At 54.5% G+C, this 26,361-nt stretch overlaps 1 protein-coding gene across 8 annotated transcripts in view; it reads right to left on the bottom strand.

The window, feature by feature from the left end:
• The window catches only part of CUEDC1 (CUE domain containing 1), a 94,302-nt gene continuing 67,941 nt past the window's right edge, over positions 1-26,361 (bottom strand). For 2 of the 8 annotated variants that reach the window (XM_015438343.4, XM_065531299.2), the window contains exons 2-11: positions 23,533-24,191; positions 18,322-18,449; positions 12,270-12,396; positions 11,342-11,534; positions 9,955-10,038; positions 7,789-7,860; positions 6,817-6,910; positions 6,027-6,085; positions 5,141-5,211; positions 1-1,648 (exon numbers count right to left, since the gene is read on the bottom strand). In XM_015438343.4, the coding sequence (XP_015293829.1) occupies positions 5,144-5,211; positions 6,027-6,085; positions 6,817-6,910; positions 7,789-7,860; positions 9,955-10,038; positions 11,342-11,534; positions 12,270-12,396; positions 18,322-18,449; positions 23,533-23,874 (1,167 nt within the window). In that variant the 5' untranslated portion in view covers positions 23,875-24,191 and the 3' untranslated portion in view covers positions 1-1,648; positions 5,141-5,143. Of the gene's footprint in view, positions 1,722-5,140; positions 5,212-6,007; positions 6,086-6,292; positions 6,911-7,788; positions 7,861-9,954; positions 10,039-11,341; positions 11,535-12,269; positions 12,397-18,150; positions 18,450-23,532; positions 24,192-26,361 lie in introns of all 8 variants that reach the window. The other 6 variants (XM_074019211.1, XM_015438342.4, XM_005583809.5 and 3 more) reach the window with 6 other exon arrangements.

The following is a 26,361-nucleotide window of genomic DNA, read 5'->3' as shown; positions in this document are numbered from 1 at the left end:
GAACACCAACTCTTTATTACAGGAATTCCTATGAAACAGCTCCAAGAAAAAACCCACACATAGGAGGAAAAAAAATAACAAGCAACACTCACAGACGTGGGGCTGGGGCTTCCCCCGCAGTGCGCCCGTCCTGGCGCGGGGAAGGCTTAGAGACCCGTCGGGAACTCGAGCTGGGGACCCGAGGCACTCCTCGGAGACCTTCCCCTCCCTCCAGGACCTCAGGCCTGGCGCGAGGAGCAGTGGAGGGGGCGGCCGCTCCTCGGCAGGGCCCCCGAGCCAGCGTCCCGGCCCCGTGCGCGTTTCCAAACTTGGTCACGCTCGGCGGCGACGGCGCGTCCCGGCCCTCCCCAGAGAGGGGAAATTCGGCGTCGGGAGTCCGGGCAGGGTGGGTGGGACGAGGTGCAATCGCCGGCTCGCCTTCGCTACGCCCTTGTGATCTTGGGGTCACTGAGGCCACCAGGGCCGCGCCAAGGATCGGATCCCACTCCCAACCTCCCGAAGCCGCGCCGAAGCCTCGTGCCTGCCCAGGCTTCCCGGCTCTCCAGAAGGTCTGCGCGCTCCCATGTCCAGGGCGGGGCCACGGGCTGGGCAGCCTCCCTCCCCGTGGCAGTGGTGGGTGCCGTGTAAGCCTTCCTAGAATCAGCGTTCTCCTCCTCAGATCACCCGCCCGTCTCAGGGGCACCCAGCAAGCCCTTCTGCCCTAGGCACTCCCACCCAGGCTGGCGGCCTTTCCACCTTGCTCTTCAGCCCTGCTACCTGCTCAAAGGGGTCACTCCAGGGCCCACTGCTGTCCACCCTCGGACAGCTGGGCTTCCAGTCCAGCTGGGGAGTCAGAGCCCCTGTGAGCCCCCACTGTGGTGTGACTCCAGAACTGGCTTTTGTCTGCTGCCAAATTAAAGACCCTGCCACCCTGGGGTGGCCACCCTCCCCACCCCTGCTGTGTGATGGGGAGCTGCTGGGAGTGAGCCCATCCCCAACAGCAGCAGCCTGATGAGACCAGATGGGGCAGTCAGGAGATGCGCTCTGCAGCAGCCCATAGCACCTCAGAGTGCCTGGGGGACTGGCCGGGGACCTCCCACCCAGGCTAGGTGCAGGGCTTGTGTGCTGGGCCAGCAGCCCTGGGGGAAGGCTGAGATATGGGAGGCCCTGGAAGGGAGGGACCCAAGTGCCTGGAGGGAGCTGAGGAAGGGGACAGGGGGTCAGGCAGAGTCTGGGACAGGACAGATAGGGAACGGAGGGAGGCAGGGACTCCACCTCCTGGCCAAAGAGCCTCTGGTGGGGTCATCTTGCCCTTTTCCATATTCCAATTTTTATCTGCTTTCTGGATTTTTTTTTTTTCAAGGGAGGTTGGTTCCTGCATTTCCACTCATTGACCATAGGAACGCCTGGCTACAAAAGGAGCTGTAATTGGCTGCTGCCTCTAGGGGCCCCAGGTCCTTCCTCCAATTGCAAGGCAGCAACTCGGAAGTTCTAAGTCCCATGGAAAGTGGCAGTGGTTGGGCTGGACTGTGGCTGGAGGATCACTGGGCCTCGGTTCTCAAGCACCATCTGTCCGGCTGCAGCTGGGCCCTTCAGCTGGGGGCCAGTGTTGCTTTCCAGCTGCCCCCACCGGTTCAGATCATCTCTGGCAAGGAAGAGCTGCTGGCATCTGGCAGGGGGAAAAAGGGGATGGGAGGAGTCTTTTTCAAAGGAGCCCAATGGTCTTTCCTGGTCACTGGTTCCTGGAGAGACAGTTTTGGGAGAAGTTACCAAAGACCTAAGCCCTCCCCTTTCTCAAGGGACTCGAGGTCAACTGTAGAACTCTGCCTGGGTCATCCCCACCATTCGAATTCCTAGAACCATTCCAGCTTGCGGAGCTGCAGGGACTCTGGCAGCAGGAGATGGAGCGGAGGAATGGAATCCTGGGGGGAAGCAGCTATAGGGGAGGGCTTCAAGGTGGGAGGGTACCTGGCCCATTCTAATATGTCATAGCTCAAGAGAGCTAGGCCACAGAGATCTGTAGGTGGAAAAAAGTAAACTGGGGGCAGAACCTGGTAGGCCTCAGACACCAAGCTGAAGAGATCCTAAGACTTTACTCAGAAGACTCATTCAGGCTGGGCACGGTGGCTCACGTCTGTAATCTCAGCACTTTGGGAGGCCAAGGCAGACGGATCATGAGGTCGGGGGTTCAAGACCAGCCTGACCAGCATGGTGAAACCCCGTCTCTACCAAAAATACAAAAATTAGCCGGGCGTGGTAGCGGGTGCCTGTAATCCCAGCTACTCAGGAGGCTGAGGCAGGAGAATGGCTTGAACTTGGGAGGGGGAGGTTGCAGGGAGCAGAGATTGCATCACTACACTCCAGCCTGGGCAACATAGCAAGACTCCATCCCTCCCCAAAAAAAAAATAGAAAAAAAAAAGGTTTATTCAAAGAGCATAGGAGAAATGGAACTAAAGTGGGGTTTTGGTGGTGGGATAATCATAGTAGTCAGGGGCAGTGAAGAGAACAGGGCTGTGACCTAGGTGATGAGCATCTATCAGGGTGGTAATAGAAGGAATAGAAAAGAGAATGAAAGGCGGCAGTCAGCAGGAGAGACTGAGTTGCCACCCAAGACTGAAAAGAAAATCTTGGGTGCAGCTGGGGACACAAAGCAGCTCTGGAAGCCTAACTGCGATGGAGATTCAGATGTAGGAGCCAGATGCACAGAAGTGTTGCTGGTGCTATAAAAGAGGGCGGAGGCACTGCCAGAGTGGGCAGTGAGAAGACTTCAAAGAGGGTCAAGGGCAGAGCAACAAGGAGAGCCAGTCAGAGGAAGGAGAACCAGGCTTCGCGGGGTCACAGGAGCCAAGGGAGGGCAGTTTCGGGAAAGATCAGGGGAGTGTGTGTGGAAGAGCACCAGAAGAATGCAGAATAGGCTAAGGCCCTGAGCTGCTGGGTAACCTCCGAGTCAATCTGGATGATGGGAGGGGCTGTTAGCCTGTAGAGGATGAAGGATAGCAAGGGAGACTCAAAGACCCCTGGTATTTAAGGGGAGGAGGAAGAGGATGTCAACTTGTCAAACGAGCTGGAAAGGGACAAGCTGGAAGTCCTAGGACAGAAATAAATGATGAGGCCGGGTGCAGTGGCTCACACCTGTAATCCTAGCACTTTGGGAGGTCCAGGTGGGCGGATCACCTGGGGTCAGATGTTCGAAACCAGCCTGGCCAACATGGCGAAAATCCTTCTCTACTAAAAATACAAAAACAAATTAGCCAGGCACGATAGTGGGTGCCTATAATCCCAGCTATCCAGGAGGCTGAGGCAGGAGAATTGCTTGAACCTTAGAGGCAGAGGTTGCAATGAGCTGAGAGTGCGCCACTGCACTCCAGCCTGGGCAACAGAGTGAGACTCTGTCTCAAAATAAATAAATAAATAACCGGGCACGGTGGCTCACTCCTGTAATCCCAGCACTTCGGGAGGCCGAGGTGGGCAGATTAGGAGGTCAGGAGACCAAGACCATCCTGGCTAACATGGTGAAACCCCGTCTCTACTAAAAAAATACAAAATATTAGCCGGGCATGGTGGTGGGCGCCTGTAGTCCCAGCTACTCAGGAGGCTGAGGCAGGAGAATGGCGTGAACCCGGGAGGCGGAGCTTGCAGTGAGCCAAGATTGCGCCGCTGCACTCCAGCCAGGGCCACAGAAGGAGACTCCATCTCAAAATAAATGAATGAATGAATGAATGAATGAATGAGTGAGTGAATGAATGAATGAATGAATGAATGAATGATGAGCAAGGTTCTGATGTAGGCGTGGTTTGGACAGGACCTGTTTTCCCTGGGGACCAGTAGGAAGGAGGACGACGTGGAGACAGTAGCAGCGTGGGGTGACAGTGGGGGCGTTTCCCTGGCAGGCTCTATCTGGGCATTCCAGGACAGTGGGAAGTGGGCTGCGGCTCTGTGTTTGAGGAAAGCCTGAGGGGAATGGAAGGGGCTGCAGTGCCTGGTAGATGTGGTAGGGAGTCAGGTGGAACAGGTATGGGGGCCAGCTGCCCAGGCAGAGGGGAGAGGACACTTGTATTTACTTGTTCCTGGTTTCCCTCCATTGTGACTATCTTGAGGCAGGCGAGTATTTCTCCACGGTCTGCCACAGGGCCATGCCTGCCACGCCATCAACTCAAGAAAGCCTTGTAGATGCTGCCCACTGGGACCAGACCAGTGGCTGGGGAAGGCCGGGCAGCTTCCCTTCTCCCATGGGAAGGGGGGGCTGGAAGAGGGACAGCTGTCCTGGCCAAGTCCTGGAGGAGGCCTTGGCATTTTCTCTTTCTCCCCAAGAGGGTGCGCAGGAAGAGAGGAGGAGGAGTGGCTTGGAGGCCCGGGGCTTCAGCCAGAAACCGCTGCCTCAGGAGGGGTCTCCTCATCCTGGTGTGGCAGATCGCAGCCCACCCAACCCGAGCAGGGGGCTGGAAAGAGCTCTGTGTGTGCATAGCCGGGTTGAGACCACCTCAGTTTTTCTTTTGTTTCTTTTTTTTGTTGTTGTTGTTGTTTTGAGATGAAGTTTCACTCGTCACCCAGGCTGGCATGCAATGGCGCGATCTCGGGGCTCACTGCAACCTCCGCCTCCCAGATTCAAGTGATTCTCCTGCCTCAGCCTCCCAAGTAGCTGGGATTACAGGTGCGTGCCACCACGCCAGGCTAACTTTTGTATTTTTTAGCAAAGACAGGGTTTCACCATACTGGCCAGGCTGGTCTCGAACTCCTGACCTCAGGTGATCCACCCACCTCGGCCTCCCAAAGTGCTGGGATTACAGGCATGAGACACCGTGCCCAGCCAGTTTTTCTTAAATTGTCCTCTCAGTGTGCTGTGTGTGTCCTGGACTGTCTTCTCAACTGGACTGTAAACTCTTCAAGGTCAAAGCTGATTTTGTTTTCCTGTTCTCAGCATCTGTCATAGGCAGGTGTGCTTATCTTTTGTCAAATGAATAAATAACCAAAAAAGACATGCAATGGACTAGTTCCCACTCCCGTGTCCCTGCCGCAACTATGAGGGAAGACACGTGGGGCCTGTACTACCCAGTTGCCTGAACCCAGCGCCTCTGGACACCTGGGAGGACACAAGGGGTGCACAGTGTGGGGGGCCCTGGCCTTGGGCAGTCCCTGGGTAGCTATGGCTCCAGGCCTTACCTTTTACTGTCCTTCTCGCAGGCCTTCCTCCACCTTGGGCGCCTCCTGACGCCTTCCCCGGAAGTCTTCGTCTGAAAAGGAGAGGGAAGCTACCTCATTCTCTACCCCGCAGGGCCTCGCTCAGCCACGGCCCCAGACTGGCCAAGACAGCTGACCCGACTCTCTCTGCCCCCTTCATTTGGGGCCCATGAAGATTCCCCCCAGGTGGATGATGCATGGGTCCAGGGAGAGAGGCAGCAGGACACTCAGGTGCTGGCCAGGGTCCACCACTGAGCTCTGAGACCTTGGACAAGTTCTCCCCTCGTCTTTGAGCCTCAATTTCCTCATCTATAAAAGGGATGGAAAAGCTGGACTATCTAGATGACCTCCAAGGCCCTTCCGGTCCTTGTTTCTGGATGCCTCCCAACCCTCGAATGTGGCATGAGGATCAAGGATCCGCTGCGGGCCCAGTAGGGTCTGAGGCAGTCTTCTGGCCCATGTGGCCTTTGGAAGGGACTGGGTGAAAGTTGAGAAGCCTCTGGGCCCACAGACGGAAGCTGCCCAGTGCTTGGTTCTTGGTTCAGACAGGCCGAGGGTCCCCCAAGGGGGTAGGCCTGTCTGCCACTTCACAGCCAAGAGAATATTCCCCAGAAACAGTACCTGGCACTTCATGCTACAGGTACACATCTAGATGGAAGTAGGGGAGGGTCCCCTTTCGGGGGTTGCAGGAAGGGAGAGGCGATGTCGACCAAGTCGGGGGGATCCATTTCTTTGGGTCACCTGCCCACCAACCCGCAGTGTCTCCTCCAAGGGACAGGGTGGGTGCTCCCATGAAACACCCAGGAACTCCGCTGGGAGATCACCGATCATAGAGAAGTTGGAGCTTACGACTCCCCTCCAGCCTCACCACACGCGTGGCCCTCCACATCATCCAGGAGGTTGGCTGTTGACGCGGCAGCCCCCAGCCTGCCAGACCATTCAGGAAAACCATCCCAGGGATGAGAGGACACTGCCCTAGTCCCCCCAGTCCCACCCACTCTCTGCCCCACCCCTCAAGGCTCTGGAGGTATCTGACACAGCCACCTGACCCCCCACACCCCTAGTACTGTCCCCCGGGCTCCTTTTCCTGAGGTCAGTGGTATGGCCAGGCCCTGACACTCTCACCCCGCTTACATCTCTGGGGATGGAGAAGAAGCTTCCTCCCTGTTTCCCTCTGGCTGCTGAGTCTCTGCTATCCTAGGCCCTGTTTGAGAAGTATGAATAGGAGTTCGGGTAAAAATGTGCAAAGCCGTATTTCTACTCGAGGAAGGCAGGGCCAACATGCTTGGAGTGAGGAGGACTCGTGCACTAGTTCAACTAGAGAAATGAGGGGAAGGTTTGATTTTGACGGAAGAACCACTTTTTCTCCCAAGAAGTACATGACCTCAGACCAAAAAAAGTTATAGGACAACTTCTGGGCCTACAGAAGGGAGATAGGAGCTGCTACCCTAGTCCTTAGGTCTGGTCCCTTGTTGGCAACGAGAGATGGGCAGTGGACTGGTGGCCAAGCTCATGGAGGGAAGGGGAGGAGGAAGGGAAGGCCACAGAGCCTCGTCCCACTCCCAGGGGAGGGCACAGCTGCAGGGAGTTCAGCAGGGGTCTTGCTCCGTAGCCCTTGGCTTCCACCACCCCCACCAGTGCCAGGCTGGAAAGGATACGACTGATGCTTCAACAAGTGTTTCCTCTTTGACTTCCTCATTTTGGTCTTCTCTGAGAAGGCTCGGGCAAGTTCAAACAGCTTCCTCCGGGTGGCTGGGGGCAGAGAGACCTGTGAGTCATTCTCTTGGCAGCCAGCACACCAGATGGCCTCCTCCCAGGTATGGGCAAGGCCAGGGGAGGACCCAGACCCCTTGGAGTGGGAGCAGGGGGCAGGCAAGGGTGGGAGCTGGGGAGAGAGAGGTGACAGGAATCACAGATCCCTGAGGATACCACCCCAGGAGTGAGAGGCTGCATCCTGGGTCAGCCTGCAGGGGCAGCACAGGACACCCTGAGCCAGGCCCAGGGACTGCAGGCGGCTCAAGATCCGAGTATTCCCTCCCCAGCTGCAACACACTGCAACGCATCTTGGCTCGCTTTCCCACCGCCACCGCCTTCCCGCCCCTCCCCTAGCCACCTCCAAAGTTGGTTCTGGGATTTCCATGACTAATCCGAGATTTTCCCTGAAATGGAGCCTGAGAGGATCGAAGCCTCATTCACACATGGCTGTGGGTCTATGTGGCGGGGAGGTGAGGGGGAGGGAAGGGGGCATTCAAGGCTGCTAGGACTTTGTGGAAAGAGGTCCTCCACCCCCACAGAGGCTTAGCAAGGGCCTCTCTGTGCAGTCAGCTCCGGCCAAGCCTCCTCAAGTCACAGAGAACGTGAACATGAGGACTGTGGTGAGGGCATGTGCGGCACGTTATTTTTCTGTAGACATCTGGCTCAAGAGGATTTAAAACTTAATTTGTTTCTAGACTCAGCTGTAGAGGGAAGTGAGGTAGGAAGGCTGAAGGAGCCAGCCTGTGATGAAAATGTCACTGGTTCACCAAGAGTCAGCTGCATTACACATTCTGGAGGGCTCCCTTACTCCTGGGAGGCCACAGGGCCTGTCTCAGAAAAGCTGGGGAGAGAAGCGGGGCCTGAGCGAGACTCACATTTTCCCATGTGTTTCAGCTTGTCCCTGAATAAGGCATCTTCAGACACAGCAGGGTTGGCGTCGCCAGTTCCTGGAAGGAGACACCTGCTGAAGGCCGGCCAGTGTGGCCAGCCATGGCCGCTGTCCCAGCCATACCCACCCATCTGAGGACAAATGCAAAGAGCGAGCAGGATTCTTCCCTGACCAGGAGGGAGTTTAAAGCAAGGAGGATGTGGAGTTCCAAGAGCTCCTCTTTCCCCTTGTGGACTTTGTTTCCTCCTCTGTAAAAATGGGGAGGGTTTAGTGGTCTACTGTGTGTGCGGAGAGCCGGCTTGTGTCTGCTCCCAACTGTTCACGCTCTGACCAACTCCATGTTTCATGACATCACCGTGGTAGCTTGGGAGTATTTCCACCATGGAGGTCACCAAGCACTACATATCAGGCTCCTGCTGCACCCAGAGTTGGCTGTGAAACATTCACCAGCACACAAGGGGCCTCCTGCACCCCAACATTCATGTGACGGTCAAATGAGGTGCTGGTTCAGAGCCGGCATTCACCTGTAGCAAGTCCCTTGTCCTTCCTGCCAGGGTAAGCCCATCCACTGCTCCCTCCCAGCCACAGGGTTTCTGGCTATTAGACAATGAGTAGGAATAGAATGGGACTAGTCCTGGAGTCAGAACCCTACTGGCCACGCGGTCTCCTGGGCTCGCTCGGCATCCGCTTGGGTCTTTTGCTGCCTTTCTGAAACCCCTGCTCTCTGTCCCGCAACGTGGTTAATCCCCAGTCACCTTGCCTGCTAAGTCCCCTTTGAGTCATTCTGATCCATCTCAGCAGCCCTGGTATCTCTAGTTAATTCAGGATCAAGGACAAGAGGCTCCTGCTTAAAACTCTCAGCTGCACATCTGCTGAGGCCTAAGCACCCAGCCTGCTGCTTATGAGTCAGTTCCACAGGATTTTCTCCCTTCAAGCTGGGGTCAGCTCAGCTCCCCATCCCTCTGCTCCTCCACCCCCAACTCCACTGCATGATGCAAGGTCTATTCCAGGCAAGAGCCTTTCTCCGAGGCGGGCGGCTTGTGTACGCGTGGGGCAGGAGGCACTGACTGACGAGGGGCCACTGTTCACACACAGGCACCAGGTCATCATTCCCAGCTGTGGCTCAACCTAGTAGTCTGTGCATCCCAGGAGCACTGCTACCCCTCACCCCCATCCAACCCTCCTTCAGCCATTAGAGCTTCTGAGCAGAAGAGCCTGGCCCTCTTTACCAGCAATTCTTACTTCCCACCACCTTGTACACAAAGCTAGAAATTCCTCTTCCTCCAACACCTAGGGCAGGGCCCAACAGATGGGAGATATTCTCCAGCTACGTCATGAATGAATGAGTCAACTCCCCAGATTAATCCTGCCCTCCTTTTCTTCCATGCATTTGCTAAAATCAATAAGTCCTCAGCTTTGCTAGTTTGTTCTACCTGTTTTCTGGGCATTTCTCCTTACAAGACCATAAACTTCCTCAGGAAACAGACCAAGAGTTATCAGTCTCTGAGTCCCACCATAAGGCAGTTTGGAGTCCTTTTCTTTTCTTTCTTTTTCTTTTTTTTTTTTGGAGATAGGGTCTCACTCTGTCACCCAAGCTGGAGTGCAGTGGCATAATCACAGCTCACTGCAGCCTCAACCTCCTGGGCTCAAGTGATCCTCCCACCTCAGCCTCCTGAGTAGCTGGGACTACAAGCACATGCCAATATGCCCTAATTTTTGGTACTTTTTTGGTAGAGACAGGGGGACTTACTTTGTTGCCCAAGCTGGTCTTGAACTCCTGGACTCAAGCAATCCATCTGCCTCGGCCTCTCAAAGTGTTGGGATTACAGGTGTGAGCCACTGCACCTGGCCATGTGTCCTTGACTAGCCTATACTCAAGGCATAGGTTGAGAGTTCAGCCAGCCTATGTTATTTGATCACAAATGGGGGCTCAGAAGCCCAGCAGTGGCTGGATTGGAAAGACCCCAGAGCAGCTAAATGGAGTGGATATGGAGGTGGGGGGAGAAGCGGCCCCACCAGCCTGCTGAGGAGGCCCACACCCCCTCCTACAATCTGTTTTTTCACCCTACTCCCAAACTCCAAATATGCAAAGCAAAGTTGGGTATGAGCCCCCCCATGACTCTAGGTTTTCTTCCCCAGAAGGCAAAGTTACCTGGGACAGGAGACGGAAAGCCAAAGTCGTTTCCGACAGCCACGCTGCTGGATTTAGATTTCTGGGATTCGTATTTCAATCGATCTGGAAAAGGACCACATTCATAGGTCAGGGAGGTTAGCTCCTGGGCTCCCAGGGACAGGCTGGGCTGGGATACGGTAGTTTGCTAGAGGCTAAGTCCCCAGAATCGCACATGAGCACACACGGGCACCCAAAATATGAGTGCACACAACATCTACCAGCTCTCAAAGAACCAGCAGTAAGAGAAACTACTGCCTGACAGCCATCTCAAATGTCAGAATTAAAAGACTCAGAGAGATTGTAGAGTCCAAACTCTCTCATTTAAAAGGAAAGGCTTGGCCAGGGGTGGTGGCTCACGCCTGTAATTGCAGCACTTTGGGAGGCTAAGGTGGGCAGACCACCTGAGGTCAGGAGTTCGAGACCAGCCTGGCCAACATGGTGAAACCCCATCTCTACCAAAAGTACAAAAATCAGCCAGGTGCAGTGGTGTGTGCCTATAATCCCACCTACTTGAAAGGCTGAGGCAGGAGAAACACTTGAACCTGGGAGGCGGAGATTGCAGTGAGCCGAGATTGAGCCACTGCATTTCAACCTGGGCGACAAGAGGGAGACTCTGTCTCAAAAAAATAAATAAATAAATAATAAACAGAAAGGCCTTGAGCCTTCCAGCACCTTTGCTGCAGAGCTGGGGCTAACCTTGGGCCTCAGCCCAGCATTCTCCCTGCACAACTTGCTCCTCCCCCACCAACACACCATCAGTTACACACATAAGCTCTCACGCTGTGACCATCACAGGGACAGAGCTCCACTGCCCTCTCATTTCCTCTATCCCAAACGCACTCCCACCCTGCAGCGGAAAGGTAGCCAGGCTGGGGAGCAGGGTCTCCAACCCAGAGACAACCCAAATACCTGCAAAGTTCCAGAGCCCCTGCTCTAAGGTCTTCCACTCAAGAGCCTCCCCAACCCTGGCGTTCACGAACCCAGTCATTCTGTTCCCGGAGCTCCAGACACATCACGCCTGCCTTGGGGCTGGGGCTCTGTGAGGAGGGGCAGTGCTCTTCTCCCTGCTGCCCTGTGCCAAGGCCAGTTCCTGGCACAGAGCAGGTGTGCAAAGGGAAGAAGGCCTAAGAGTGCACACCCTTCTTCCTCTGAGTCCCGAGGGAGAAAGGGGTGGGTTAGTGACCCAGGTCCCCATAGGCAGAATTCTGAGGCTCCCATGGGATAACTTGGTGGGAGTCAAGGCTCAGTAGGACAGAAAGCACCTGGCCCCTCAGCCCCCAGCTCAGTGCTTTCCTGAGCCCCAAGGCTAAAGCCAGCATCACCTCCCTTCTTCAGCCAGGGAGAAGTGGCTGCAGGCACTGCCCACCTCTCTCCAGGGCAAGGAGGAAGTCGCGGTTTCGTTGCAGCTCCTTCATGAACTCCTCGTTCTGTAGGAAAAGCGCGATCCTCTCATCCTCCAGGTACTGCTTCCAGCGGCTCTCCTGGTCTCGGGGCCCTGGCCCAGTCATGGCAGGCGGACCTCCGTCTCCGCTCCCAGGCTTGGGGCCCCCAGCATTACCCTGAGGAGGGAGGCGAGCATGTTGAACATGTACACACAAGGGTACATGTTGCACAAACATCCACATCCCTCTGGTTGCACACACGCCCTGTCCAAGATCCTCTAGCCCTCACCTGAGGCTCACACCTCCTAATGGAACCTAGTGGCAAGCCAAAATCCAACGGACAGGTCAGAGCCCTCACTGCAGGGGACACAGCAGTAGCCTAAAAACTATTTTTCCTCCACGCCACGGACCACCTCATACCTTCATCTACAACCTGAACAGTCCTGAAAAGAAATCTGCAAACTGTGGAACAGCCTATACGTGGATTCCCAAACTCAACCCTCTCCCGGCACCAGCAGCCTCAGGGTGGACCTGCCCCGCTGTGGGGCACCTTGGAGCATGCCAACATCTATCGAGAAGCTGCCTCTGGCCCTTTCCCGAGGGAGGAAGGGGGGTGCTCTGGCCCTCCACCATTGGCCACCCCATGCCCGCCTCTCTCCAGCCTGAGGTGACTGCTGCAGCAGACAGCCTCCTTAGGCTGCCACCTTCCCTGGATAGAACAGGAAACCTCCAGACCCAGGCAGGAAGTGAGGCTTTCAGTTCAGCATTCTTTCCCTACGAACCCAGGGCAACAGAAATAGCTCAGCCTGGGTTTAAACATCAGGAAGTAAAACTGGCTGGCACAAATTGTGTGGGCAAAGAGAGATGCTGGACAGGCAGGTGGGAGTGGAAGGCGGGGGCGGCCCCTGTTACCTGTATGCTGTCCAGCTGCTGGGGGAGGATGCGGAGAAAGTCATCCGGGAGGTTGCCCAGTAGTGGTGGGTTCCAGTTCCGATAGCGTCTCTGGCTTGTAGGGGCTGCAGAGCTCAGCACGTCGATACTAGGGGATGGGAGGTGACAGGGAAGAGGGAGTCATTAAGCCCAACCCCAGGTCTCCTGGCCCCATCACACCAGGTCCTCAGGCAGGTCAGATCCTGCTCAGAGATTCCCATGGCCTCCACTGCCCCCGGAACAAAGGCCCGTCACTTTGTGTCATCACTGGAGATGTCTCCACTGGCCTCAGCGAACTCCCCAGCCATTCATGCTGTCCAGTCACATGCCCGCCCAGGTCTCTAGACCTTCAGCGCTGTCTGTCCATGGTGCACATGTGGAACTCTGTGGATTTAGCTATAGATGTTTACAAATGTGCCCTAAAGACAGCAGGGATTGTATTCTTTCATGCTTCTATGCTAGCACCTACACAGTGCCAGGCTCATGGTGCTGAGTGACAGGTATGGTCCAAAGGAACAGACACATAAGCCACCAACAGCACAGCCTGCTGCATGTTGGTTTGCTGAAGAGGGGGCATATGGGGACGCCAGGATCCGTACAGAGGGTAAAGCAGATCCAAGCTCCAGTTCTGGCTCAACCACCAGCCGGCGGGGTAGTCTTAGGTGGGCCCCTGTTCCCCTCTCGGGTTCGGTTTCCTTAGCTAGAAACTGCTACCTCCCTGCCCAGGTACTGGGGAGCCCCTCAGGAGGCCATGTCCTGAGCAGTGTTCTGAAAAGTGTGTGGAGAGGTGAGTGTGGAAGGGATCTCGCTCTCAGGGTGCTCTGGGACCACTCTTTCCAGGCCTGGTGTGTGTGTGGCAGGAGCTCCGTGCCATGGCAGAGCCAACAGCTGGGCAAGGCAGTAGAGGAAGAGGGGGTGGCACACACACCCTCCCTGACCCCCAGGCTCCCGCCCTACCGCCCTGGGCCTGAGGGCAGCTCGGAGCCCAGCCAGGAGCTCCCCACAGCTCCATGGCAGCCTGCAGCGTGGCAACCGCAGGACACGTGTTCCGCTGAGTCAGGGAAACGGCACACTGAGAAGGCAGCCGAGGGCCGGGCGGTGGGGGCCGCTCTCGCTCTCTCGGGCCTGGCTTTGATTTGGTCTCCAGCTCTAGGAATCCCGCCCGCCCCCTCACTGGAGGGGAGCTTTTCCGGGCTGCAGCTGACTATGGAAATAACTTCCTTTCCTTTTCTATTTTGGGCGGGTGGCCGGCGGCGGGGGCGAGGGGAAGGGGCGGGGGCGGCAGCAGACGGGATAACCAGCTGCTAAGTGCCTGGTGGGAGCTCAGCTCTTGCAGACTGGAGCCAAGGGAACCCCAGCACGCCTCGTCCACCCTCTGGCTGCACAGACACAAGGGGAGAGGGAATGGTCTGGAGAGGAGCTTGCATCACAACCCGGGACTCCCATTCCTAGGCCAAATTTTTTCTACATCACTGCCACCTTCTGCCACTGTTGGAGGCTTCATTTTTCTCCAAAGGCCAGAGATGGGGAGTGAGGAAGCCCCATCTCTCAGGGACTCGCAGACCACCCCAGGCTACAGCAGGGAGGGACCCTCGCCAGGGGTATTACCCGTTCTTGGGGTCTCAGGGTCTTCATCTGGGACACGGGTGCCCACCCCCATCTTAACCACACCTCGGAGCCACCCAGGAAAGCAGCGGAGGGAGAACCTCAGAAGGTGCATCTGGACTCCTCTAGCCACGAGGACTCCAAGTGCAGAAGGGGACAAGGTGGAGGAGGCCCCTGTTCTCAGCTGAGTTTCCTTGCTGCTGGGCCTGTGGTCCTGAAGGAAGGCCAGGCCCAGCCCCCTCCTGGCCCCTTGCCTGGCACTGGTAGAGATGAGGTCAGCCCACAGCTGCGTGAGCCAGGGGGCCCTGAGCACAGGCAGCCCAGGCAACTCCATTGTGGTCGGAAAGGAATGTCAGAAATGAGCTGAGACGCAAATAAAAAAAAAACTTCCAAGGCTGTAATTTTAACGGAAAAACAGCAGGCGGCCTGTGTGGATGGGTCCCCTGGGTTTCAGAGACCGTCTTTCTTTCAGACAGATGGAGGGAAGGACAGGCTGGGGGAGGGGAAGGAGAGAGGCGGGAGGATTTCCCAGCCCAGAGTCTCTGACTCTGGACCCCAAAACTACAACTTCAAGCCCCATCGGACCCCTAGGTTTACCCATGGAACATCAGACCTGATGGAAAGGGATTTCAGAGACAGGCCTTCCAGGTAAAATTTTTGGTAAAAACTGGACATTGAAGTCCAGAGGTGGTTCAAGCCATGTCCCAGGACACACACATCATCCAGGCAAAACCTGGACCCAGGGATCGTGACATTTGAAGCATGCTCCCGGGGGGTGGCCCTGCCTCTCTTGCCCTAGCAGGCCAATGCCCACGCTCCCAAACTCTGCTCCATCTGCAGGTTCTCGGCACCCCAGTGACTGGAGGTAGCAGAAGGGGGCCAGGCCATTCCCCCACTCAAATTTGATCTCCCTCAGCAGCCAGAGGAAGAATCCTAAAACATGAGCCTGATTGTGTCACTCTCCAGGTTAAGGCCCTTGAATGGCTCCCCGGCTGGCTGCAAGAGAACATGGAAGCTCCCTGGAAGGCCACAGGGCCCTTGATCTGCTTACCTCTCCAGCCTTACCCACCGGTAGATACTTCCAGGAGGCCCCCAGATGGGCCCTCTTTCCTGCCTCCAGGCCTCTGCACATGCTCCTTCTTTGCCTGAGCGCCTCCCTGTCCTCTGCTTCTCCACATTACTGCCAATGTGACCTTCAGGTCACAGCCTGGATATCAGTTTCTCCTGGCAGCCTTCCCTGCCCCTGTGTCTTGGGCTTCCCTAGACCCTGATCTCCTTGGCAGTGTGTGGGGAAACAGGCAGCACCGTATTCACCTCCACATCACACACATGGCTCAGCACATGGTTCACACACATGGTTCAGGAGTGCTGTCCTCACCACCTCATCACACACATGGCTCAGCACCTGCATACACAGCAGGCAATTCAGTCAATGCTGGAAATGAATGTCTTGGATAGAGGGACTGGACAAGGCACTGGAGATGGCCTAGAGGCCCAGGTCTAGCAGAGCCATCCTGGGGCAAAGGGACCCGTGGCTCTACTGAACACTGGCCTCTGGGGGAAGCCTCGCCTCTGGTCTCAATGTTCAATGTTAGAGCTAAACTCAGAGGCCAGCCAGTGTAGCTGGGGGACAGGAGGGAGCAGTAAACCACTGATTATAGATCTGGTCTATAACTGGGACTGTGCTAAGTGCTCCACACACATCTCATTCAGTCCTCCTCAGTGCTAACATGGAAATTACTATTCCCATTTCAGGGGAGGCAAACAAAGCTCAGAGAGGTCAAGCAATGAGCCAAAGGTCACATTGCAAAGGTGCCTGGAGAATTCTAAGCTAGGCAGGTGAAGGAAGGGGTGGGGAAAACAGACTGCTTCTGTCTGACTCCACTAGTCAAGTTCTCCTCAGTGCATCCACTCCCAACCCAGCAAAGCCTTCATTTCCTGAGTCAGGCTCCAGAACCTCAAGCAAGAGCAGTAACTTGTCGAAAGCCCACAGGGTCTCCTGAGCCTTGGTCTAGTGCTGAGGTTACCTTGCCCCCAAGTGGGACTCCCATCACTGAACTGCACCACCCTGCCCTCCCCCGCCCCCACAGCAGGCTGAACACCCAGCCAGAGTAGGGAGGGAGGATGTGGCGTGGATATCCATACCACATTTATACTGGGATTTTCAGCCAAGCCTGATGGTATGCCCTGTAGTCCCAGCTATTCGGGAGGCTGAGGCGGGAGGACCACTAGAGGCCAGGAGTTCAAATTCACCATGGGCAACATAGTGAGACCCTGTTTCTATTTAAAGAAAAAAAACTCCTTTCTCTTATGGCCTCAGTTTTCCCTTCTGAAAAATAGGTGGAACCACTCTGCCTAGTAGAAACTGAACTTTTTGCAAAAGTATCTTGGAATATTAAAAAAAAAAAAAAAAGGTGGGGGTCGGGGCAGGTCCAATGGCTTAACATCTGTAATCCCAGCACTTTGGGAGACCGAGGTGGGCAAATCACCTGAGATCAGGAGTTCGAGACCAGCCTGGCAACATGGTGAAACCCCTTCTACTAAAAATACAAAAGTTAGCCAGGCATGGTGGTACACATCTGTAATCACAGCTACTCAGGAGGCTGAGGCAGGAGAATCACTTGAACCTGGGAGGCGGAGGTTGCAGTGAGCAGAGATCATGCCAATGCACTCCGGCCTGGATGATAGAGTGAGACACCGACTCAAAAAAACAAAAAGTCAAAGAAAGGAAAATCATTTAGCCCGGGGCTCTGTGATCCATCCCAGGCTGCAAGTCCTGCCTATGTCTCACCCAGACCCACTCACTCACTCCCCACCTCCCACTCCAGTACAGCCTGCCAGCTCCTGGTACCATTCGTGATAAAGATCCCAGCTCTGTTCCTGTCCCTGACTCAAAACACTTCCCTCCCTCCTCCCTCAGTAACTTTCTAGGACTGACTCTATGAGCTCCCTAAGCTGCAATCACAGAGATTTTTCTCATTCGGGAGGTGACAGGACACAGCAGTGAAGAGTGATTAGCTTTAAGTCAGAATGACCTGGATTCAAACTCCAGCTCTTAGTCTTGGGGAAGTTATGGAATCTCTCAAGGCTCAGTTTCCTCGTCCATAAATAGGGGTGATGACAACAGTGCCCGCCTCTGCGTTAAATGTAATGGTGTAGGTAAAGAACCTGCTCTGCTTCTGGCATTGGAAGGGTGCTTAGTCAATGCTAGCTATACTTGTGTGATAACAGAGTTCACCACTGCTCTAGGGCTGTTCTGGGGAGAAGGGAAGATCCAACTGGGGCAGGTGCCCTGTCCCATCATCTCCGCACCCCCTCACCACTCCAGGCCTGAGCCATTCTAAGAAACAGCAGCTCTAGGGCAAAGAGGCCACACCCCAGCTCCGGCAGCCCCAGCACAAACGTGGAGCCCAGAAAAACAAGCACCCCAGAGACCCGGGGGACCTTGTTGGCAACTAGCTTGCTTATTTATTTATTTATGATTTATTTATTTATTTATTTATTGAGACAGAGTCTCACTCTGCTGCCCAGGCTGGAGTGCAGTGGCGCCATCTTGGCTCACTGCAACCTCTGCCTCCTGGGTTCAAGCGGTTCTCCTGCCTCAGCCTCCCAAGTAGATGGAATTATAGGCGTACGCCACCACCCCCGGCTAATCTTTGCATTTTTAGTAGAGATGGGGTTTCACCATGTTGCCCAGGCTGGTCTTGAACTCCTGACCTCAAGTGATCCACCTATCTTGGCTTCCCAAAGTGCTGGGATTACAGACGTAAGCCACTGTGCCCAGCCTAGCTTCATTTTAAGCTTCCAAATTACAGTCTCTAACCTGGAAGAAGTTTCCAGGGACCTTGCAGTCTACCTCCCTGCCTCCAGTTATCAAACTACCTTAATGAAAGAGACTTGCTCTCACTGCTTAAAAATCCCCACAACATCCCTAGCCCAAGGATGGCAGCTAGCCATTCCATCAATTACTGATGACTGGCTGGGAATGCTGTGTTCTGTGTTGAGGAGGATCTGAGGCTCTGTCTTGACTCAGCAGGAAAGAGCACAGTGATGAATCAGTCATGCTTGCTGTGGGCTTGGGAGGGGAAGTGTCAGTACACATTCCCTGTTTGTCATTCCTACTCTGGCATCTCCCTTGACTATAAGCTCCCAGAAAGCAGAGGCTGAGCTTTACTTAACTCTGTGTCCCATATGGTACGAGACACACCGCCTAGCCTACAGTAGGAATTTAGGAAATGTTTGCGCTTGCAATCCTTACCTTTTGCAAGTTCTCCTTGGTATCTAGCTAAAATGTCTCTTGCTGCAGTAGAAGCCTGTTCTTGGAGAATATACTGAGGGGTCCAGCCAAGTTTCCTGTTGTATGTATACAGCCCCAGCCACTGATCCTCTTCCCTACCACCCTGTGCTCTGAGACATGACAGATTCTCACCGGGGAGGCGGAGTCGGGGGAGCCAGAGGGTAGGGCCGGTCGAACACGTGCATGTGGTAGGCTGGTGGGGAGTACACAGGCGGTGGCTCTTCATCCGAGCTATCGGGTTCCAAAGTCCTTTCCAAGATCTAAATCAGAGGCAACAGAGAAAGAAATATTAATCATCCCTCCTTGAATTTAAATACCATTTAGACAAAATCAAGTGTGGGAGGGCAGGTATAATAAAGGAACTCTGTGTGTTGCTAGTGGGAGTGTAAATCGATACAATCACCACTTTAGGAAACTGCCTTTTTGAAAAAGCTAAACATAGCTACCTCTGACCCTCTAGTTCTGGCACACTCCACAGACATCAAAGTATATGTCCCCAAAAGAATGTTCACAGCAGCATTCTCCCTCCATGTGCAGTTCAAACACAGGCAGAAACAAACACACAGTGGTAAGGGTCAGGGCGATGTGCCCTCTGTGGGGCGGGTAAGGGCGGGAATGGACACCAGGGGCACTCCAGGTTCTGGGGATGATGGCTCTTGAGCTGGTGCTGATAATGTGTTTTATTCACGCTGTGAAACTCCACTGAGCTGCATGCGTGTGACTCATGTGCTCCTGTACCCACGCTATTCTTTGATGATAACATCATTCATACCCTCTCTCAAAGTACCTCCACGTCTCTGATGTCACCTTAACCTCGAACAACCTGGTGCTGTAGGATATGGCTCATTACCCCATTTGACACAGAAGGAAACTCAGGCCTAGGCTAAGTGACATGGCAAAAGCCACATGCTTTTTAGAATAGATCTTCAACTTGGACCACAAGGATCCCTCCCTCAGGCACACTGGCTGCACACTCAGGTTGGACTCTCAGGGCGGAGAGTAGCAAGGGGAGTGCCTAGGATGCCTGCTGTCCTTCCCAAGCTCTTGTCTTCTCCAGGAGCCAAGAAGAGGGCCAGGGAGAGGCCAAGGACTGGGCAAAGTCTGGGGTCCTGCTCCACTGACCAACTTAGATTCTTCCCCAGAGACCCAGAGAGGAGTTTGGGGCAGCTAAACACATGGCTACCTCTGACTCTCCAGTTCTGGCACACTCCACAGACATCAAAGTATATGTTCTCCTGCCTCAGCCTCCCAAGTAGATGGAATTACAGGCGTGCACCATCACCCCTGGCTAATCTTTGTATTTTCAGTAGGACGGGGTTTCACCATGTTGACCAGGCTGGTCTTGAACTCCTGACCTCAAGTAATCCACCACAGGAGGCGGCCCCTGACTGGGAGATCCTTCACCACACAGCCCAACCTGGCCTACACCTTCACCTCCCGCTCACTCCCCACAACTCTGTTCCCATCTCCTCCAAGATCAAAGAACATGGGAGGAGCTCAGAGAGGCTGTGACTCTCAGGTGCCCCAGAGCCCCCAGACCTCGAGTGAGTTTGCAGAAGTCACCATAATCACGCTGCCTGTATAAGCCTGGGCTGGGCCAGGCTGCACTGGTACAGCTCTGCCCTGAGACCAGCCACGCCCAGCACACACAGCCTCCCAGGGGCACCTGGTGGGTAGGGAGGTGAGCCTGTGCGTGTGAGCACACCTACACACACATACCCACACACACGCACACATGCACACACATGCACACGTGCTCTCTGCAGTGCTCTGCACATACACAGCTAGCTCAACCCAAGGAGGCCTCGCGCCCTGGAATGCACTAACGTTCTTTCCTTTGAGGCCGAAAGTATTTAAACAGATGCTTTTGCAGGAAAGGAAGAATGTAGCACTTGGCAGGCCACTGCTCTGCTTACCCTCAATTTCCACAAGAAAGGAAAAAAGAGAACACTGTAAGCGCTGCTCCTGTTCCCTGGCGAATCTTTGGTGCCTGGCACAGGACAGTGGCCCCGCAAGTACCTGGCTCATTCAGAGAACTTGCTGCTGCTGTCCCCCAGCCCCGACACCCTGTTTCCCAGACCCCTCTGCTCTGAGGGATAGGGCTCTGGGCTGCGGCCTTGAGGCTAGCAGTGGTGGGTCTGGGTGGCTGGCCTGGGCTATTCCCACTGATGTGGGTCGGAGTGAGGTGGCTGAGGAGGGGAGGAGAGCTTAGTAGAAACTGTCCCCTAAAGGAAGCTGCTTGGGGTTTCCTCTGACTGTGGCCAGCAGCAGTCAGCCCCCTAGACTCAGGGCAATCAGGCCTCCCCAGCCACACCAGGAGGGCCCCCAACACAGCTCCTCCGTGCAGCCTCCCAGGGCAGCAAGCCCAGACAGACGTTCATCAGAGCCTCCTGGAGAGGACTTGGGAAACACAGAGAAGGCAGATGGCCGGCCAGGCAAGCTCCAGAATGCAGGGCCTGAGTCCCAAGGAGAGTAACCCCAGCAGCGCTGCTGGTCTCCCTGGCCTCTCCCTCCCACTGCCACCAGCCACAAAGAGGTTGTTCTTCTGGTTCTAAAGGTGCTGAAGTTTTGGGCTTTTCAGCCTCCTGGCTTAACTCATTGTGGGTGATGGATGCCTGCCAGGTGCTCCAGGGGGGCAGGGTGTAGGCCATTTATCTGACAGGAGATATTTCTCCATGGCAAGGATACCCCTCGGGCCAGCCCACCATCCATCAGCCCCCAGAAAGGTTTTTTTTTCCATTCAGCAGTTATTGTCATTCCAGCTGTGGCTCATAAATTTTCCGAAGCACTTTCCGCTGGCTCAGGAGCTGCCTGCCTATGGGCCCAGGCAGAGTTCCAAAGGTGGGGGGTTGGGGAGACTGCCAAGGGAGGGGAGGGGGCTCAATTTGGAAAGCAAGATTCTTAGAAAAACAGAAGTGCACATACAGCAAGGGCCTACTTAGGGGGTGGTGAAGCCTTGCAGAGGTTTATAGGGCTATGGGGGCCTTGGACAAAGGAGGAAATACTACCCTACCTGCCAGACTGTCAGGGCAAATCAGACTGCAGAAAGGGTCAGAGCTTGCAGAGAGCTTTCTTTCCAGTTCACACTTAAAGCGTATACAGTTGACTCTCGAATAACATGAGTTTGAACTGCATGGGTGCCCTTACAGGCAGATTTTCTTCCACCTCCACCACCCCTGAGACAGCAGGACCAGCCCCTCCTCTCCTCTCACTCCTCCTCAGCCCACTCAATGTGAGACGATGAGGATGAAGCCCTTTACGATGATCTACTTCTACTTAATGAAGAGAAAATATATTTTGTCTTGCTTATGATTTTCTTAACATTTTCTTTTCTCTAGCTTACTTTATTGTAGGAATACAGTATATGATACATATGACATACAAAATATATGTTAATCAACTGTTTCTGTTAACAGTAAGACTTGAGGTCAACAATAGGCTATTAGTAGTCAATTTCTGGGAAAATCAAAAGTTACATTAAAAAGTGAATTTTTGACTGTATGGGGGGATTCACTGCCCCTAACAGCTGCATTGTTCAATGGTCAATTGTATCTGCAGACACACACATACACACGCACACTCTCACTCTCTCTCTCCTTCTTTCTACAAAGAGGATCCATATTTTCCCATACTCCTTCCACCACCTACTCCAAGTAGATCAAAGGAGTGGTCTCCCAAGGAGAGAGACAATGGAAAACTGTACAAAGACAGCAGCAGCATTTATTCATTCAACAAACACTCCCCAAGCGCTTGCTATGTGCCTGGATCGTCCTGGGTGCTGCAGATGACACAGGTATAAGCCAGATGTCTTTGCCAACAGAGCTTCTCCACCCCCAGGAGAAGTCTCAGCAGCACACACTAAGGAGGAAACGCAAGGAGACTTCGCCTTGCAGGATGACTGATGGAGAACAGGGACGAGGGTAATAATAACGCCACAGCACAAAGTTTGTGAGGATTAGAAGAGACGACACATCGGGACGGGTGCGGCGGCTCATGCCTGTAATCCCAACACGTTGGAAGGCCGAGGCGGGCAGATCACCTGAGGTCAGCAGTTCAAGACCAGCCTGGCCAACATGGTGAAACCCTGTCTCTACTAAAACTACAAAATTAGCCGAGTGTGGTGGCACATGCCTGTAGTCCCAGCTACTCGGGAGGCTGAGGCAGGAGAATCGCTTGAACCTGGGAGATGGAGGTTGCAGTGAGCTGAGATCGCACCATTGTACTCCAGCCTGGGTGACAGAGGAAGACTCTGTCCCCCGCCACCCAAAAAAAAAAAGTAGAGATGATACATCTAAAGCACTTAGGATGATGCCTGGCATGGGTCGGGACTCAATAAAGAGTGGAGTTAAATCCCACCTGATCTGGGTCCTGGTCTTGTCCATGGCTGCAAGTCCCAGATGGCCCTGTGGACAGCACCCCTCTGATTAACAGGCTCTGTGTGCCTCACCCTTCTGCACCAAGCACCTCAGGCTCTGCTGATACTAGGAGGCCAGATGTCCACTGAACTCGGGTGGGACTGGGAGGGACTCACTACCTCCAGCAGATGGGTACTGATGCAGTACGCAGGTCCCCTCTCTCCAGTCACCTCCCTGGAGAGACTGCTTGGCTATGGCTCACTACTGCTTCCATCAGGCCACAGTCAGAGGGATTTAACTGGCAAGTCTGATTCCTCACTACCTTTCCATGGCTATGCTCCCAGGATACAGCCACACTCTTTTTTCTCAGCATCAGGGCTTTGTCAACCTCACTGATCTCCTCTCACTCTAGGACCCTGACAGATGGTCCTGCTGCCAGTTCCCTAGCCAGTCAGACACTATTTCACCTCCCAGCCTCTGCACAAGCTGTTCCCTTTGCCTACACACCCTTCCCCCGGCTTCACTCTTCCTTTGGGTCTCCGCTTAGGGTTTGGGCTTAGCCATCGCTTCCTCTGGGAAGCCACCCCTTTCTGCTGCTTCCCCGTCTCCATCGAGCACTTACTCTGGCTGTCAGTACGGGACTCCCGCTCCTAGTCCACACTGGACTCTGAGCTCCAGGAGGCAGAAACCTGGTCTAACTTGGCCACTAGCGAACTCTAGGCCTGGAAGTGGAGTTCAGTATGTTGGGGTGGGGCCCAGGCACCTGCATTTGTAACAAGCACCTTGATTGTGATGCCTCCTGACTCAGGGTCTAGTGCCACGTCTCACACGCCAGATTTCTGCCCATAAAATAAGGTCACTGACGACGGATGGTACTTTTCCCTAGGGGAAGTAAGGCTGCTTGCTAATTAGAACCTAGACAGCGGAGTAACCCAGGTCTTCTTAGAGGTTCCAACGGTGGTTGGAATTACCTGGGCCGCGCCCCTACCTCCGGAGGGATGCTGTCCTCCGAGTCGGAGCTGTCCTCATAGACACCGCCGCCACCGCCGCCGCCACCGCCCTCCAAGTTCATCTGCAGCAGCTGGTCGATGGTGGCGTCCACAGCACCGCTGTTGGCGCGCAGCACGCATTCGATGATGTCGTAATCCATGTTGGGGAACATGGTCTTGAAGTCATCCATGGCCTGGTTGAACTCCAGGCGGCGCACCTGGCGGGCCGGCCGGCTGTTGTTGAGCTCCTGGGGGGAGGCCGCGCCTCCCCCGCCCCCGCGCGCCCCGGCTGTGCCACCCCCGCCGCTGCCGCTGCTGCTCCGGCGGAACAGGCTGGTCATTTTGCGGAGCCGCTTGGAGAAAATGTTTCTAGCCGGCAGCAAAGCCCCTTCCCCGGGGTCTTTCCGCGGTCAGCCGCTTGCTTGCTCTGCGGCCTCGGGCAGCTCACTCCAGCGCCTCCTCCGCCCCGGGTGGCCAGGCAGGAATGGGCTGCCGAGGGCTCCGGGTTAGGAGACTACGGGCGCGCGGGGCCCCAGGCGGCCCTCGGATAGTGGTCCTCGCGGGGCGGTGGCATGCGGGACCGGGCCGTGCTGGGGCTGGGCGGCCGGTCATCCACACCCCCGGGGCATCCTGGCACCAGCTTCACGGATGGTCCCACCTGAAACCGAGGGAAATGGAGTCAGGGCCGAGACTAGCAAAACATGAGCTCAGGCCAAGGGCTATTAAGAAATGAGGGCAGGGAGGCGCGACCCCTACCATGCTCAAGGGAGACTTGCTTCTTCCTCCTGCTTTCTCCCCAGCTTCAATAATGAAATCCCTGCAGTTCTTTACTAGCACAGGACAGCTATCAGTTAGCAAGAGCTTCCTCCGACCCAGGTACCATCCTAAGCGTTCTATGGGGGCCAACTCATGACAGTATACTGTAAGGTAGGTACTAGTATCCCCATGCTGCAGATGGAAAAAGTGAGGTATAGATGCTGAGTTAGTGGAGGAGTCAGGATTTGAATCTGGGACATATGGCCCCCAAGCCACTGGTCTCTACCATTACACTTACTGCCAAGGACCCCTGAAGAGCTGACTGAGGCAGGAGGGGCTCTTAAAGATGTCCTGCCTCTCTGATCTCTAGTTCCTGTTCTCATCTTCTCACATCACTGCCCCAACGTCGTGGTCCCACCACCAGGGCAGGCATCTTGTGCAGAGCTCCACCAAACCCCAGGGACAGCAGTGATGAGAAACGGGACCCTCCAGTGTCACCGGGAGCTTCTGGCCTGAGAGAGGAAACAGAGCTCCATCCTTGCAGAGCCTGGGGCTGATGGGGAGGCCCATTTCCCACTCTTGGTAAACTCATGTCAGGCTCTAAGACTCAGTCCGCTCCCCTGAGAAGCACCAGCCCAACAGAGAGATGCAGAGAGATGCAAGGCCATTGTCAACTCCTGGAATTCATTATCCTCACCCCAATGTCAGGCCGACATGTTTTATTTATATCACAGACATGTTTGTTCTTGTGGAACACTCAGTGTCCCTAAATATTTTTTAAAATCCCAGAAGTTTTTTTCTCAAAGTTGTCTTGAGAAACCATATACATCATAAATTCTGTTATTATCCCCACCACGCCCAGTTCCCCTGCCCCAGCCAATGTGTGTCCCTCAGCCCCCAGGGTCAGCACAGTGTCCTGACAACATGTATGGGTGGAACTGAATAGCAAGCACAATGAGGGACCTAAATCTGCCACAGAAAACTGCCTGGCCCACTCAAACCTACGCATGTAAACCACCGCCAAGGTTGCATTTCTGTTAGCACAGACCACTGGGAAGGGAGTGTGCCTAAAAACACCACCTCTGACTTTTTCATGCCTACTCCAAGCCTTACAGTAATTTCATTAATTGTAGAAAAGTGGCAGATTTTAAGAGACCATTCCATCAAATAATATTCTTGAGTTTGATGAAACAGGTGCAAACCTGTTTTCACTTTTCTAGGACTTGGAGTCACAATCTTAACAGCTAATATAGAAATATTCCTTTTTTTTTTTTTTTTTTTAGTCTCCCTTTGTTGCCCAGGCTGGACTGCAGTGGTGCAATCTTGGTTCATTGCAACCTCTGCCTCCCAGGTTCAAGAAATTCTCCTGTCTCAAACTCTCAAGTAGCTAGGACTACAAGTGCACGCCACCACACCCAGCCTTTTGTGTGTGTGTGTGTGTGTGTGTGTGTATTTTTAATAGAGATGGGGTTTTGCCATGTTGGTCAGGCTGTTCTCAAACTCCTGACCTGAGGTGATCTGCCCACCTTGGTCTCCCAAAGTGCTGGGATTACAGGCATGAGCCTCAACGCCTGGCCAAGATGTTTTTGTAAGCACATCAAAACCCTGAGAAAACCTGCTCACACTCCGGTGTGTCTACATCTCAATTTTTCATTTTTTCTTTTTTTTTTTGAGATGGAGTCTGGCTCCAGCCCAGGCCGGAGTGCAGTGGCGCGATCTTGGCTCACCGCAACCTCCACCTTCAAGGTTCAAGCAATTCTCCCACCTCAGCCTCCTGAGTAGCTGGGACTACAGGCATGTGCCACCACGCCTGGGGCTAATTTTTGTATTTTTAATGGAGATGGGGTTTCACCATGTTGGCCACGCTGGTCTCAACCTCCTGGCCTCAAGTGATCCACCTGCCTCGGCCTCCCAAAGTGCTGGGATTACAGGCATGAGCCACTGCGCCTGGCATTATTTTTTCTTTGCATATACCACCATAAATGAATTTATTTTACTAATGTAATCAAACCATAAATTCTATGCAACTAGTGTTTTCCACATAAGATATTGTGGCCATCTTCCCATGTCAG

The sequence above is a fragment of the Macaca fascicularis genome, chromosome 16 (genome assembly GCF_037993035.2).
Source record: "Macaca fascicularis isolate 582-1 chromosome 16, T2T-MFA8v1.1".
Lineage (NCBI taxonomy): Eukaryota > Metazoa > Chordata > Mammalia > Primates > Cercopithecidae > Macaca > Macaca fascicularis.
The sequence above is the reverse complement of the archived record's forward strand: the minus strand, read 5'-3'. Positions and strand labels throughout refer to the sequence as shown.